Genomic DNA, 16,923 nt, shown 5'->3' on the forward strand with positions numbered 1-16,923 from the left:
ACCCCACAGCCAAACGCAATAGAACGGAACTCTCACAAAATTACACCGATAAACATTAGCCTAATCGTGTTTGGTGAAAATGGTTCCACCTATTCTTCTCGGGTGGGGAGTTTTGATCCGTTCCACTTCATGGTCACCATGGTTTGTCAGCGCAGGAACTGGTTATTAAGCTTCCAACGCCTCACCACAAAAAACCTTCCATCCCTAGAAGAACCCTGTAAAAGGGGAAGGAAATATTTTGACAGTTATGTGATAGTTATGTAGCCGCATGAGAGAAGTTTCCACCCCTTCTGCTTGGGTCTCACTCCCTCACCTCTTCCCTGTTTGTGCCGTTTGGGGGGGTAGTTTTTATCGGCAACATTTAATCAAACCACAGTGACACAGCGCAAAGTGAATTGGAATCATTTATCTTTTTTCGCCCCATGGGCCCCCACCAGTCCACCCAAAAACCGGGTGGATTGTGTCCCGAGGCGGAAACAGCGTGTTTGATGTTTGATCTTGTCCGGGTGTTTTTTTGTTGTTGGGTAAATTAAAGAGGCATCTTGTAGAGAACTGCTTCAGCAGGAACTATGTACCGTCTAGTTTACTTTTTTTGTTTCTTTGGTCTATGAAAGGGAGTCATCACCATCAACACCGACACGGAGTTGAGAATAATTCCAATATAATTACTATTTCTCGCTTTTTTCCCGCCAGTTGTCCACCACCGTGAAGACTTTATTTATGGTGTAGTTCTCATTTCCAATCGAAACACAAAAGCCTTCACCGCTGCAACTATTTCATTATCATAATTTTATCATTAGACGCACACACCAAGAATTCTTCGTAACGCGTACCAAATTAATCGACCCGTCTGCCTCCAGAGGCAGATGCGCTTTTGGTTCTACCGTTTACACAAACGGTGTTTTTTTGTTGGAGAAAGTAAAGAAAGCACACGGAAGATGACCATGCTGGTGCTGCTGCTATCTGCCAGAGATCTGCCTGCCTGCTGACTTCTTCATCATTATCTTCAAACGGACGTTGGACGCACCTGGGTTTCGGGTTCCGCTCAAAAACCCGCCGTACAATTAATCATGTTAACGAGCATGATGATTTAATTAGGTGTCTTTAAGAAGTAGAGGAAAAAATAGCCTCAGCCTCAAGTGAAAAAAGGGTTTTCCAGATAAAAGAGTACCCAACCAAAAAAAAAAACAAAAACAAAAATTAAGGTCGAAAAAAAAAACGATGTGTCAACTGGGTTGCGATCTTTACGGATTGATTGATGTTGCAGCTGGGGAGGTTTTTTTTTTGGACGCGAGTTTTTATTTCCTCCAAGAAGTCTCTGTAGGTGGCCTCATTTACTGAGTATTCCATCCCAAAACTTCTCGCCGCTTCACAGTGGATGGATTATCGCGATTAGTGAAAGCCTAGAAATAGACAAACATCGATCTGTCTGTTGGTGTGGTCTACGCCTACGATCACATGCAGCCGTGGGTAGATATCCGTGGTGTATCGCAATCTCCTTGCAGAATGATGCATTTTTCATCCAACACACAACTGTCACGCTGTTTGCGATGGTAACGATCACTATTTTTTTTTGGTCCTGTCTTTCGTAGTTCGTAACGGACTGAAATCGTGTCACTCACTCAACAACAGCACACATGACAAACCCTTTTTACCTGTTGTTTTCTTCCATCACGCAACACTCCATTCAGCTGACACAGAAAACTGAGGGGAATCATTTAACAGATACTTCTTCTTCTTTTCACAAAAGCTGTAAATAACGAAACACGTTCGCCTTCTTCGGCACGAATTACCCTTACCGGTTTCTAGCATTTGAAGAGCTATTATCAAATTTTATCACCCGAAAAAGATTTTGGGCCACATTAAGGCCCAAATACAACCCACGACGGTTTAAACCGAGGAGCGGAGAGAAGTGAAACATAACGAAGCATATGATGACTCTGGTTATTGGAACTCACGGGGCAGTAGAATACAAGCATTCCAGCCAGCATCATCACAATCATCTCCACCAGCAGCAGCAGCAGCAGCGGCAGCAATGACACCAGAACCATAAAAGAATTGATTTCTCGTAAATGTGTGCGGTGCAATAAAAATCTAGCCACAAGAGTGCGCGAGAAGATTTTCCTGCCCCGTTGCTCCAGCGGGTCGGCCGAGTGGTGCCATATAAAAATATGATTTGATAATGGATCCACCACGGCACTGCCGGCATCACATCCATCATCCATAGATGGTTGCAGGTTGGAGAGGTCCATTTTTTTTTTTGGAGACAGCTTCCCATTTGGCCCCACCAGTTTCGTCGTGTTCATCCGGCGGGAGACGACTAATTGATTTAGTAAAGCGTTGCGCACGCTGAACGATGGACATCCGCTACGCTGTGCGTTGCCATTAGTTGGACCAGAACATGCTGGTCCTATTTTTTTTTCAAACGCTGGGGTGGACTTTCTTAGTTGCGGGAGCAAAGAAAAAAACACGAAGAAACAGTTGAGCTGAGTGGATCTATAAAAGTTTTATGTCCCCCGGGAGCTGTTTGCCCCGTTGGGCACGAGTTCTGGTCGGGATTGCTAGAAGGAGTTGTGTTTCGGGGCTTTTTTTTGCATTCCACAGAACGTTTGTTGGGTAACAACTTTCTTAAAATGTGTGATTTAGTTGTTTTTTTTGCGTTTGCCTCCCTAATTCCTCAAAAGTGTATTACGTATGGGAGGGAAGAAAAAAATAATAACACACAGCAAGAGTGCTGTAAAACTAATGCTTTCCAGGAAAGAACTGACCATTTCTTGTAATGCTCGTAAAATTAACGATAATTAAGTTGCAGATCTCTTGCAGGAAATGAATTCTTTTTATTTCCAGCACATTTTTACAAAAGTATTAAGAATTGTGCTCTAATATTTTTTATGTTTTTTTCCTTTCGTTACAGGTAAGCAATCGATGTTGCTGGAGAACCATATATGAACGATGCTGTACTCTCTCTTGCTGTGTTTGGGATAAATCACCAATGTTTGCCCAAAGTGGAAATCACTTCAATGATCACTACTCCACGATATGCTCTTTATCTCGCATATTTGTGTGCCCAATTTTGGCACTAACTACTAAAAAGGTGAATTCCAACTAGGTTAAGGGGTATTCTGACGATTCCCTAATCCCTAACTCTAAAACCAACAATTAACTCGAAATCAAATTGGATCCGACATACGCGTGCATCACCATCGGCCCACCGGCGCCGACCGGTCAGCGGAATTCCGTCAAAATTTTCGCAAAATTCAAACACATGAATTATCCATTTTTCCGCAAATCTGAAGGTGTGTATTAACATTATCTGTGTAGTGTGCTAATGTGTGAGTTTTCGTGTGTGTGTGTAATTAGGAGTATGGCGTGTGTGTGTCTGTGCAGTAGTTGATACAAAGCGCACGAAAGTGAGCATGCTATTTTAGAAATTGTTCAATAATGATAATTTATTATCAAATTGAAGTAGCTTTTTGGGCAAAAATTCGAGCCCATTTGACTATTCTGAATGTGAATTCCAATTGCAATTCTGGCCGCGGAATGTCCACACGCCCTTCCGGGGGAGGGATGTTTACTATCCCTAATGAAGTACGCTTTATAAACGCTGAACAAGCCTCCATTCCAAGCGGTTGGATAATGAGCACATTTAATAATCATACACAAAAGAGACTTTAATGCATGAAAATTTATTTCAGCAGCAATGACTTTAAGAGTCCTGGCTCGTTAGTGCTCGGATGGCAAAGAGTAGCAGCTTCTCGACCCAAGTAAACCACCACTCTACGAATGCAACCTCATCGTCATGCATAAAGTTGTAGATCTGGTTAGTGTCCTCCTTCGTAAGACGATCACCATACAAATGGTATACGATCATTCAGTCCGCAGTTACGCCCACAGGGGACTTTGGATGGTTTCGCTGCAAGATTCTGTTTGCAACTCCTAGAAAGCAGCCGCGGCTTGTTTCGTTTCCCTATTTTGAACGGCAACAAACAGAAACTGTAAAACAAATCACACAAAGAACAGTACCCTGTTTCGATCGCAAAACCATCGCTGTACCGCACCTTCCATCGGTGGCCGATCGATTCGCGTTCGCGTTTTTTTCGCATGAAGAAACCTCAATTACCTTGCAGGCGCAAGACAATGCATACGAGATTGATGCAAACATCAAACCACCCGAACCGACAGGGCCCCAAACGGAACTGTGGAGACGGTCTTTTATTTATGCTGATGACGATGTAAATATTCCATTTCTTGCGCTCCAGAACTCGCGCGCGCGCCCCGTCATGATGCGCCAAATCCCAAGCAGCAACAGCACGGCGAATCCTTGGATATCTGGTTTCGACAGTTCCATTAGTGGAAGCGCTTCATGTACGACTCGCGAATGGGACAGAAGGGGAAGAAAGAAAAAACACTGTAACAGCTCTCTCTCCCATTTACTGTGGCCATAATTTTGCTAAAGCACCACAGCAGAATGGGGTGGCAGTAGAAAATGGTACTCATTAATCAAGCGCGAAGTTCATCAGTGATGGCATCCAGTGGCATCTGGCGAGGTAGGGCGACATAGTGCGGCACCGAATGTGGGCACTTGCGTGTTGCGCGTATGCGAAATTCGTACTTTATTCCTGGCGTCAGTGGAAGATGAAGGCAATCAGTTCTGTCTGGCGTTACTCCCCGGGGCAGGTTGCGACCCACACACTGTTGAAGTGTGAGCACTCCCAACGACGAATGGGAGACAAAAACGGGGGGAGGGGGGACAGAGCCGGCCGTGTGTCGAGAAGTCCCACTTCAGCGACAATTTATTTGATTGAGAGAATTGATTATTACGGGATAATGGAATCATATGTGAGTGGTTCTGGATTTAATGTAAACATTTGTCAACACGAAAGTGAAGTTGCTTCAGATTCGGAATTCTTTGCACAATTTACACTGGATGGAACCGGCTGTTCGTTTTTATTGGAGAGTTGCAAGAGATCCGAAAAAAGCATGGTAGGAAACAAAAAAAAATGCCAGCCAAACCCATCCATTCATGCATGTTCCAATACTTTATTCCAACTTGTGCTCCTCATTCAACCGTGCCTTTGGGTCCATAATTCTATTTACTCTCCTGATTGCATCGTATAATAATGCAATATAGCGCGACAGTCCCGGAACCCCGGGAAAAAAGGATGTTCTTTTTCCTGGTTCTTTCGATTTCGTATTGGGATTTCGATTTTATTCACACACACACAAAAAGTATACCCAAAATACAGCCAAGTACCGTGCAAGGGCGCTGCAAACCTTCTGGTGGAAACAAAAGCGAAGCAACGCTCAGTACAAGCTGCCAATTGTCTTCCGCTTCGGAGCGCCCGAATTGGGTGATCATCCGATTCCCAATCTGGCAAACAATCATCAAGATAAATCGTTAGCCCAACATCTCCAAGCCCCCGGGAAGTTTGATTTTGTTTCGTGATTTTTCGCCGTTTTTTTTTTTTGGATGCCATTCTCAGGAACGGTTTGTGCAGTGGGTTTTAGAAGGATTGGATAAATGTTGTGAAAATCTGCTACCAACATACTGATTGCACCGTTGGTATAGAGGCGAAGTTGTCCTAGTTTTCCGGACCAAAGACTGTCCATGTAGCATCATCGGAAGCATCTCGAATGGTTCCTACGGTATACAGTATTTATCACGAACATGCGACGATGGATCAATATGGCGTCTCGGCATACGGCGCCTTGCTTTGGGTGCACCATTCTCTGGACCATAACGTCCGATTCGGACGTCGCCCAAGGATGGGAGGGAGGAAATTTACTGCACACAAAAGATGAAATATTTCAACGATTTTTTTTCTTCTTTTTTTTACATCCACCAAGTCGCAATCTCGGCTGTCGGTAGCGTTTAAATGCATCCGCAACATATAACATATCCCTGTTTCCGTGGAGTTTCTCGTCACTTCCGAAGGACGTGCCTGTATTGGGCTACTGTTTTGTGCAAAGCGTAGCGTATTTTGTACGCCGTTCGTCGCCGTTGTCGACTGTGATTTTGTTTTTTTTTGTCTCTACTTTGTTTGCTCCGGTTGTTGTGTGTTTGCTGCTAAACACCCTCCTGCAGATGACGCTTCCAGGCTCTTCCAATGCATAGGGTGGAACATTTTTCTTTTCCTCCGCTCGTCGAACCATACGATGACATCGAAGCACCGACAGTAGCTCGCGTTTGTCCACCGCATCAAATGGGTACAGGCAAAATGGTTGGGACAAGAGGCAGATACAACCCACTCCCACACACACGAGTACCGCTGGAGCTATCAGCTGTGGTGGCTCTGGAAGCTTTGGCTCTGTCAGCACACGACCATATACGTCCGTGCGAATGCAACAGGAAGAAACAGCTAGGAATTTGAAACCGTACAAAAATGGTGGTCGGAACAAACACTGGGCACACTGGGATTGCACGGACAGGCACTGAAGGTGGTTGCATGTGGATCGTATGCGGGCGACGTAGATAAATATATTTGTTTACCTCGACGAAGTCTGCAGAAGGGGCCGTGGAGCCGAAACTTGCCACTGGGAGTGTGAACGAAAGGAACGGGATACGGAGATACCAAAAAGACATCCAAGCTAGATAGACGACAACAGACCGAGGTTATTCCTTACAAGTGGAGATTCCTTTTGCCACCAGAAGTCACTGGCGACTTGGCGACTCTTGCTGCGACTACCAAGATTCCAAGCCGCCCCTATATCGTGGGGTCCCTCTCCACCGAATTCTTCATCATTTCCGTCGAAACGAGCGGTGTGTAACGGTGTGGCTGCGCCTGCGGTGAATTGTTTGCCCGACAAACGAAGATATACAACACTGGTGCCTGGTTAGTTTGGCTACAAGTGCTCCGTAGAAGGAGCTTTGCGCTTTGCTGGTGCTACTGCTGCTGATTGGCCTCCGGATGTCGTCGTGTGCATTCGTTCGGATGGGTTGATACCACCGTCATCAGCAGAGCTGTGGGCAGAGCAGCAGCAACAGTACGGAATGCATAATAAAACATTTTTCGGGTTCGATCTTTGGAAAATTTAAATATTGTCTTTATCCCGTACTGACACAGCAGCGGATAGGAGAGGTGAGGAGAGCTCGTTAGGATGAAGCACGTAGACAAAATGGTCGACAAAAACAATCGACCTCACGAGCGCCATGTTTCGAGTACAACTGTCAAAATACTCCACTGATGACATTGTTATGTCACTGTAGTGGTCGGTGAACGGTGCTTTATCGGGCAACTACTACCCGAACGAAAGTCGGCAAGTTTGCTGTCGGGCACACTATCTCTAGAATGCGCTAGTGAGATACAAATAATGGGACAGCGTGAGTTGCCACTTAATTATACTTCACCGCTCAGTTCCGTTTGCCATTCGGACAAGACAGTTCCAGTAACCGTTTTGTTGACCGTTTAATGCATTAATTTCATTATCGTAGCCACGGGTTCGGTTCGGCTGGATTAGATTCGACCGGACCCCGGTTGATTCAAATTTGCCTTTTGGGTTTTGCGCTCGATTGGAGCTCCATTCAACTGGAGTGGTCGAATTTAATCAGCACCGCCACGGTAAAATCGAGATGAGGAAGCGTTATTTACCGCGTCGAGTGGTTTGCGCGGACCTTAAAGACGGTGAGCCGGTTCCCCCCCGGTTGGGGGGCTTAAAAGCTCGGATGTTAATAATATGTTTATCTAAATGGGCACTTCCAGTGATTTAGCACGTTTGAATCACCATTGCTCATCGAGCCGCAAGGCAATGCGTTCCGATACCCGGGGCACGGGTGTAAATTTGTGCACGCGGGGTCTGTCTTGAATTCAGCCCTCACTAACCATCTGTGTTTTCAACTATCGGCCAGGTTTTGCCTTTCCGAATGGGAAAGGGGTGGAGAGTATTTTTTTTTCTTTCTTTATTAATTCACACCATTTGGCACCTCCTTGTGGTGTACGCGGCTTGTGAAGAGTAGCCAGATCGTACGCTCTGGGTCGCAGCTGGTCGAAAGATTATCGGTTGGTTTGCGGGGGTTTTAGAGCGCTGGCGTGAATTTCTCACGGCACCTTTCCAATCGGTGGACGATCTCAAACGAACCGAACGAAAACCAGGCGGCATCATGCGTGGCGCTGGAAGAGCGGCACTACCAACTAAAGAAAAGCAGATATGCACACGCAATGTTGTGGTCGGTACGGCGAAGTCAGTGCCAAGATGACTTCCCGATCGGTGGAATCGATCGTTCGGCATGCTGGACCATTCATTCAAGCAATACAGGTCAATGCGGGCTCCGTCGTATCGGGGAAAGATCGGAGGTTTTTTATGGCCACTCCGTCATCAAAGCCACTCCTGTGTGGACTACCAAATGAAGGCAAGCTTAGTAACAGAAGCGGTAGGGCCATTTAAGTTCAAAGCATACACACAAACATCCGTAGGGGAGACAGCAGGGGTTAAAATCCCGCACATCGAAGCATAAAACAAATCTCCACTTCTTCGCGCATCGGATCCAACAAACTTGCGTCGGCTAGAAATTGCTTTTTTTGCGTTCCTTAAAGCCTCTCGACATCATTCAGCCGATATCCCAAGATGGGCAAGACTAGCATTAGACCACCATTGCACCAAAGAACGCGCGGCACACACGATGACACTGAGCAACGATTCATCTGCCAGTTTGTGTCTCTGTCACAGAAATGTCACACTTTCTGTGACCATCCGTTCGTCCCTGGTCGCTGGAAACGAACAGTTTCAATTTTCGATGTACGGATATTCCATATGCCGGTTTGCAGCATATGTTGCTTGTACGTTCATTAGATCCCATCAGGGCGGGGGAGAGTAAACTTTGATTTGCAAATGGCAGGAAAAAGAGATTTCCACAAATCCGATCAATCGATCTACAGGGACGGGGATGGATTGGCTTTAAATGAGCGATTGATTGGAACGCACGTCCAAATGTTGCGGCTCAGCCGGTACGGGTGATCCATGTTAACTTGGGCATCCAGTTTGGACATACCTGGGGCCTCGGGATGGTAATTAAAATGGACACTGACCTGCAGGGAAATCAATCTTGACAAGCTGATGTAAAGCAGAAACAAAACCCCTGTTAGACGGTAATACCTCATGGTATGGTTCATAAACTCATCTCCGGCAATTAGGCGCTCCCAATGATGAAATCGGGTGATGGTCACTCGGTCGTAGCAATGGTACGACGGTGTCCCTTTACTTGGTGGACATTGTGTACTAATTAATCACACCGTTTCTGGGACGAAAATGTATGTTTTAGGTTCTTTGAACTGGATATTTGGTTATGTTTTCTTCAAACTTTTCAACATTAACTACTGTAGTCACCCAAAAGCATTCGGGGGCTTTTGGAGAACCTTCAACGGTTCGTTGCGCTTCCGGGGCACCGTTTGCCGTTGGTACGAAATCGGGTAGTTCTTTAATTACTTACACCAGATGCCACTTTTGGGCATGGAAGATGAAATTCCAGTCCCAACAGCGCGTAGTCTTCACGGTGACGAAGGTACTTGGAAGGGAAAACAACTAAATTCTGTCATCATCCGTAACTTCGGCTGGAGAAGACGTTGTTTAAATATAGACATGCATCACGCAAACTAATGGCCGCGGTGAGGAATCCGTCTTTAGCGATTTGTTCCTCCAAGCAAAAAAGACATCCCTCTGGTACACTCCGGAACCATGCCCGAAACAATTCAACTTGAGAAATTATGTTCTCCTGGCTGTGGATGTTTGGGGATGGGTTTATTGTAACGCACCCACAACGGTTTTTGTTTTCCTTTTTCGTACCAAAAACCGATTGAGGTCATAAAATACAAAAATCAATGAACCATGAATTTCGATCCCTTGCCGGTGGTAGTGAAACTTTGAAGTTTAATCTGGAGTTCAATGGTCGTAAGAATATGTGTAATGAACGATCAAGAATGAGGGAGGCGGAGGAGGACAAAACCCCCGGGGTCGATTTACTTCCAATAACGAGTCCGCGGTTAATAGCTTCGAGTGTTTGTGGAATTCTGGTGGATAATGTTGCCTTTGATGCTGGAGAAGCAAATACAGCTGTTCCCGGATGTCAAGCAAATGGGACTGTTCTGCCCCGGAGTGTGACTTTAATAAGCTGAAATTTTAAACATTTTTGGATTCAAAACTTGTATCTTTAAGCATACTCGAACATGCGAGTTGATTATAGCTTGTATAGCGATCAGAAAGTCAACAGCTCGCATCGTTCATTGTCGGCCATCATTATCCAGATGGGTTGGTCTGAAATTATGAAACAAAAACCAGAAGTTCCTTCAATATATCCTCCAAAAAAAAAAACGAACGATTGTATAGGGATTCCTTTGGATCAACCAAAACCTTCCATTTCTCTACCATATGAGTGGTTTTCGTGTTTCGGTTAGTACATGCATGAGTTTGTCTTTCGGAACCCCTCAAAGCCTGGGATCATAGTTATTAATTTGAATAATGATACACTACCCGTAACTGACCCTAAACCCTATACCCGAAGCCTTTCTCAATATGGAACGCCCTTCTTCGTGTCATTGTTTTTATTTTATTTTATTTTTCAAATGAAAGTACCACTGAAGGACCTTTCACACCGAACTACATACAATAAAAATGGCACCCAAAAACGTACAGATTAAACTGATACTATCAAACGCTTGCCGTATGGTAACGAAGAATGAATGGAAAAAAACAAAAAAGCCAAAAAACCAACACACCATGCCGCACCCGTTACGTTGCACTGGAGCATGAAATGAAGCCGAGGGCGGGCGGGCGGTGGTTATTTTCGGAAGGAAAAGCAAAGAAAATCGTCCCAGGGCACTTCATCCGTGTAATTTTCAAACGACCCGCAGCGTCGGCACCAAAAGTAACTTGCACAGGAAGGGAAGAAATTGTCGATGAAATTTGTCTTTTGCATTATAATTAGTTCGTTCCAAGGTGTAACGTTGGTTACGGGCGGCATCGTTTTTCGCATCAGGTTTTGCCGACTTACTTTTGCAGCGTTAAAGTGTGGCGTTCGACCTTTTTGTGAGCTGAAAACTAATTTGGAAAGTAAATTTCATTTCCCAGAGTTCGATCAGAGTTCAATTCCGCGCCAGTTTGGAAAAGTTTGGTAAATATCGATATGGTAATAAATGTTTCCTTGGTGAGCTGTGAATGACTAAAGAGTAAGCACGTTTGAAGGAAGCAAATTTTTAAACCTGGGAGAAAACATGTCTGACACACCATCTGGTCAGCTTTGTACCGTTGAAGAAATGATTCGATTCGGTACCAACATTTGCAGTTCAATGCTTCAAAGAGGGTGTCTTAAAAGAATTCAAAAATAAACACTGGTTAGGCAGAACATCATGCGCACCCCCGCCCGAACGCACCACATTCGATTCGGGTGGGAAACCGGCTGGAACTGCTCGAATTGATCAATCGATCCGGCATCCGGGCTGATATTGGGTGGGCATTACCTCAACAACGAAAAAAACCTATTAAGTAACACAATCCCGAAACGAAGCGGCCATATCGAATCGTAGTTCTTCCTGATGCCTCCTCAGTACCGCCAGTAGTCGAACAATGGAGTTGGTCCCACATTGCTGCGGTCTTGTAGGAAAAGATCATAATACACTTTTTTTCCTGTCTTTGTCTCCCTGCAAACAAACAAAATCCAACCAAAGAACGTATGTTGGGTTTGCATGAAGAATGAAAAGTGTGAAATTAATTGAAAATTAAACGTAAATAGTTCGTAACCGACACGACGGTTGCCGAGTTCCGCATCGGGATCCGTATATAAAATGAAAACAAACATCAAACATGAATCGAAGGAATCAATTTACGGTTCGTTTGTATGTGAATTCTTCCACCCCAAAAAAAAGGTGTTCACCCATCGTCTAGATCAAGTTTTTGGGGCCCAATCCAGAAAACTACTCGTTAGTGTTGGATCCTCTTGGGATGAATCGATCGTTTATCATAGATCCATCTGTGAATGCGGCACTGTTTATTACAAATACAAAAAAAAACCCGCCATTGACCCGCACGCCAAGAAGGTCTCGGTCAGGTTTATGTTTTTTTCCCCTCGGGATTTTTATTCCTGCTCTTTTTTTTACGGGAGGATCGCTAATTTTCGAATGGGGCATAATAAAGCATCCCATAAATCATGGACTAATGAATTCTTCCTCCGAAAATGGGGAAGCGAAAAGCGAAGCTCGGTGTGAGGGAAGAGGGAAGAGAAAACACGAGCAAGAGAAGGCAAAAAACACCAAGCAGGAAACCGAAAAACGACTCTTTCCCTCTGTTTGACCCGGGTCCGGCGTATGCGGACTGTTTGCCGGGGCGTTCTGTGGCGTCGATCGACAATTAATTATTTTCTCCTCGCGAGTGTGGCGGTTTCGTGTTTTTCCCTTAAATGCGCCTGCCCGAGTTCCTGAGATCGTGCACACACTTGACGTGTGGACCAATGGAAAAAAACGCCATGCCTTGATAAACAGAGATACAGATGTGTGTGTGCGCGGTAGGTTCGAAATTGCTTCGACAACCTTCTTCAAAACAATCATGCCGCCGAGTAACCCTCTAGGGTCACCCTTTACGGATGCACGTACCGGTACTGCATCGGTTCGTATCGGGTCTTCCTTGTATGACCCGCGTTCTTTGACAGTTGAAACGGTTTGTTTACATCTGTAACCCCAACAATAAAAAACCCCACAGTGCTCAGCTGTCATGCGGTGGAATGCCATTTGCGCCATGCTTAACGGTACCCAAACGGAAGGGAAGGTTGAAGAGTTACAACTCTGGGTACTCGTATCGAGCCGAGTGTTTGCCAGGGCACAGCGGAGTCGGCACACCGTGTGTGTTCTGTATATGGAAATAGCTCCATTAATCATTTCTCCCCAATAATCGACCATTAGTTATGAGGATCGAACCAAACGTCCAGCGAACCTAGAGCCGGTAAAGCAGCCGGTAAACACGATCAAGAATTAGGTCGAAGAGTTTAACTGTATGCTAGATGAAAACACCTTCGAGAAGAAAGCAAACTACGAAGAATCAGTGGCGAAACTGAAACAAAAACAAAACTGCGAACTCCACAAACATGCTAAATGATCTCGAGATTCGATCGTGACCAACCTTACCGGTTGCCCGGTGACCAACAACTCTAGTCACGCACACTCGGTCACCCTTCACAACGGGTGACCCATTAACTATGACATCCCGGCGTCTAACTGCGACATCGTTTAGACGGGAAAAAGCACTCCGGAACATGCCGGAAACTCGTGGAAACTATGCTAACGTTGCGGCCTCGATCTCGACATGCCGGCCGAAGATTTCCCAATCTTTTCGACCGCTTGAGGTGATCATCATTTGCTCGTCTGTATACACATTTCCGGGGACTAATTCGTGGCTATCTTGCCGAACCTGCTGATGACCTCCCCAGACCCAGACCTGGAGACCTGGAGTTGATGAGTTTGTTTTCGGGGGGTACCAATCGATCCACGCCTACCTCTCACGCTTTGGTCATTGTCCGTCTCCCGTGACCAGGAATAGAAATTAGCGGTTATTACCCTCTGCGAAAGATACCACGACTGCTGTGTTCAACCTGGTCCGGTCATCGACGATATGCGAATAGCGATTGTGGACACCATCCCCCACAGGGTGATGAGTGATGTGCCGTATAATGTTTATGTTTGGAATGCAAGTTTTTTTTTTTGGTTTTGAAGATGAGCCATATCAGAGGGAAAATAGGCACGATTTACGTACCATTTTCCTTTGTTAGTCGTCAAAGTACCTCACGCTGTCACTGTTTCGATTGTCTTGATGTAAGTCATTTAGGACGCCGTTCAATCGCTGGGAAGCGGCTAGTAAGACTTTCTCCGAAAATTGACTCCCTAAGTGACACCGTAATGAACGCAATTGAAGAAAAGCTCGTCAGCACGCTCTAAACTACCTCCCGGCCGATAGCAAGGGACGTTTGGAAAGTTTGCTCAGAAATAAAGAGTCCCCAAAAAAAAAACCAAGCTCGGAAAAAACGAGATGCCGGTGAAAACTGTCAAAATCTCACCGACACCTAACGTCACGGGCTGTGGAAGCGGGAACGAGAGCTGCGAAGGTGAAGATGGGCATCAGTTTGAATGCGCTGTGTGTGACACTGACAGCCATCCCCGAATCCTGGAGCCGTCCACCGCAGGACCATGCAGGGCGGGTAAAAATTTTCAGCTTCGAGCCAACATTAATTAAACTGTCAATACCGATTGCCCGATAGGAAGCGAGAGTGTTCGCGGAAAGCCCCGGAAACTCGGGATGGCTTCCGGATGCGGTTGGTTTGGCAGAAAAGGTCGGATGTGTTCAAGCAGACAGTCCAGAAATGGGAATGAGCGTTCACTAAAAAAAAAAAACGATTCTCCCTCACAACCACCCACTACCGAAAACTGTGAACACCCAAAAAAGAGAACTGGAAATCTTTTTCTTTTTCCTTTTTTTTTTGCTCCCCCAGAAGCTTTTCGGTCGGTGCTCTATCCATCGTACTGTCAAACTTCTTTTCATTAGAAAGTTCAACCAAAATGGCAGAACTCGGTAACGAAATGTGCGCCTCAACAGTGACCCGGCAGAGTTTGGCTTCTGTTGGCCGGACTAGCGTTTCGTACTTTGCTTCTTTTTTTTTATTTTTTGTCCTCATGCTCAATTTTCCTTTCTTCATGTAGATGATTTTTTTTCGCCTAGTTCTGTAACTCACAGAATATCAGTAAAAAAAAAACAGTACCACAGCATCATTCTGTTCGCTGGGTTTAAGGATGGCTAAAGTTTTTCCAGTTCTGTTTCGGTCATCTTTTCGGTTATTTGACCACGGTGCATACAGGAGCTGACCCAGCGCGGCCAAGAAATGGTAGAATAAAAGTTGAAACCATAGAAAACAGAGGGATGGCACTGATAAACGACGAAAGTTTCGCGGCTCGGACGACAGTGAACGATTCGCCGGCCGTTATAGAAACGCGCTCGCCTGGTGGCTAGGTGAAAGGATTTAGAATGTGGGAAATGGTGCTGTGTGCACATCAGGACGGTGTCTGACACCTTTTCTACCAGCAGGTTTACCACAGCAAACGGTGGTATGTTAGTAAAGTGAGAAGTCCTATCACCAGGAAACTTCCCAACAATAGTGTACCTGGAGAAAAAACTGGAAATAGCTACCAAAAAAAAAAACCTGGATCCTCCAAATACTTTATCGTTTTCCTTCTAAACGAACAGCAATATCTTCATCTGCTGGTAGAAATTTCAGCTTTACTATCTCGGAAGAAACCGCAGCGATTTTCACGTCGACGCCCAAATATCTCCGGCCCAGGGTTAGAGACATTTGCTCCGCTAGGCACCCTGGATCGCACCGAAAATCATTTAGTGCACCGGCGGTCTGTGTGAGGTGTGTGTGTTGTATGCTTTTTTGGGAGCTATTTTGATAGAAAAGTGGAACCGAACCGGGTGAACTCTGTGGTGGCCTGTTGCTACTCCACGTCAGCCGCGTCGGTCGTGCGAGCATCTGAACTTTACCCACCCACCAAAAACTCATTCTAACCAGTCGACAGCCGACAGATGAAAGGAATGGAACAACTTAAATCGGAGAAGCAAAAAAAACTGTTTTCACAACTCAAGTTCTCGCAGTTTGACATGTAACGCAGTGCCGGGATGTCTATCGTGGTGCACAACATCCGCCAGATACTCTGGCTACACACGGGGATTATTCCTGCTAGAACCTAAACCATACCCAGAATGGGGTTCGGTTCGGTTGTTCAAATCGCGCCGTATGACACGTTCTACGAGCGCCTTTACTACCACGGACTTATTTATGGTTCCCGGTGTCAAAGTTTAATGGTCTCTTCGGGCCAACCGGAGGCATGTACCGGTTGGCAGCATCAAAATATTTTCCCAACTCGCGGGTTTTTGCGTCCGGCTGTACCGAAGGTGGGAGTAGTTCTTTTTTTCTGTGGACTCCAACATTTCCACCTCATAGAGTCGTCGTATTTGAACAGCTAGTTCGACAACTGCCAGACGGTAATGCGTACCTTCAAACCGCATTCGCTTCAAAACACACTTCACAGTAGCGGGGTCTCGCCAGTCTTAAGGGTCCTCACAGTTGGATTTACACTATTTTTTTTAAAAATGAAAGATCAGTACCGAAGCGTGCAACTGTGTGCCACAGTTTCGAGTGATGTTTTTCTTTCTGATGAGTAGATTTACATGCTTGGTGCGGCAGCTCGACCCCCACCAAGTGGTGGCGGATTAGTGGAGGATGTTCTTCAAACGTTTCTCAACTTTTAATCTTCAAAGGTTGCCCCCTTAGCACAGCAAAGAGATACGAAAATAACTAACATGGAGGGGGAAATGTGAATCATGTTGGTGGAAGTGGCAGATGAGTTCTGAGCTGCGTTTACCATTCGCGAGTTTTAAAATCAAGTTGTAACAGCCAAAGTACACTATTGATGTCTTTCTATCCTCCTTTTTTTAAGGATCTCACTCCAAACACTTGGAACTCGAAACAGTATTAGATGATACCTAACTGGAACGTTAATTTCGCACACTTAATCAAACGAGTTGAGAACCCAAAGGAAAACCTCATCGCACACGGGGTTTTGCTGTGTCTCGCAGTCGTTGAAACTGAACATCCGATCGATCGAAACCATGTTTCCAGCCGCATCCCATTTGTTTTTGACATTTCTATCAATGGCTTCGGTTTTTGGGAAAGATTTATCACCTCCGGTTCGGTCGAGCTGTGTCCAGTACGTTGGAGGGTTGCGGTCTGGGATCTCTTAAATCGTAGACCATACCGCACTTGGCATGTGAACCTTGAAAAATGTGTAGAAAGCGATACAACGCAAATAACTTTAGCTTTCTTGCAACCGTGTCTCAACTCACTCTGGAGCTTATGTTTACCCCGGACAATCATGTAACGAAGAAGTACAGCAGCTG

General features: G+C 45.4%; 1 protein-coding gene across 16 annotated transcripts in view; it reads left to right on the forward strand.

Annotated features, from left to right (window-relative positions):
* LOC125768032 (teneurin-m) overlaps window positions 1-16,923 on the forward strand; it is a 616,010-nt gene that overhangs the window by 465,170 nt on the left and 133,917 nt on the right. The window contains exon 3 of one of the 16 annotated variants that reach the window (XM_049435144.1): window positions 2,915-3,296. The exons of the other annotated variants lie outside the window; for them this stretch is intronic. Coding sequence (XP_049291101.1) covers window positions 3,266-3,296 — 31 coding nt within the window. The 5' untranslated portion in view covers window positions 2,915-3,265. The remainder of the gene's footprint in view (window positions 1-2,914; window positions 3,297-16,923) is intronic. 16 annotated transcript variants of the gene reach the window in all.

This window comes from Anopheles funestus, chromosome 3RL (genome assembly GCF_943734845.2).
Source record: "Anopheles funestus chromosome 3RL, idAnoFuneDA-416_04, whole genome shotgun sequence".
NCBI lineage: Eukaryota > Metazoa > Arthropoda > Insecta > Diptera > Culicidae > Anopheles > Anopheles funestus.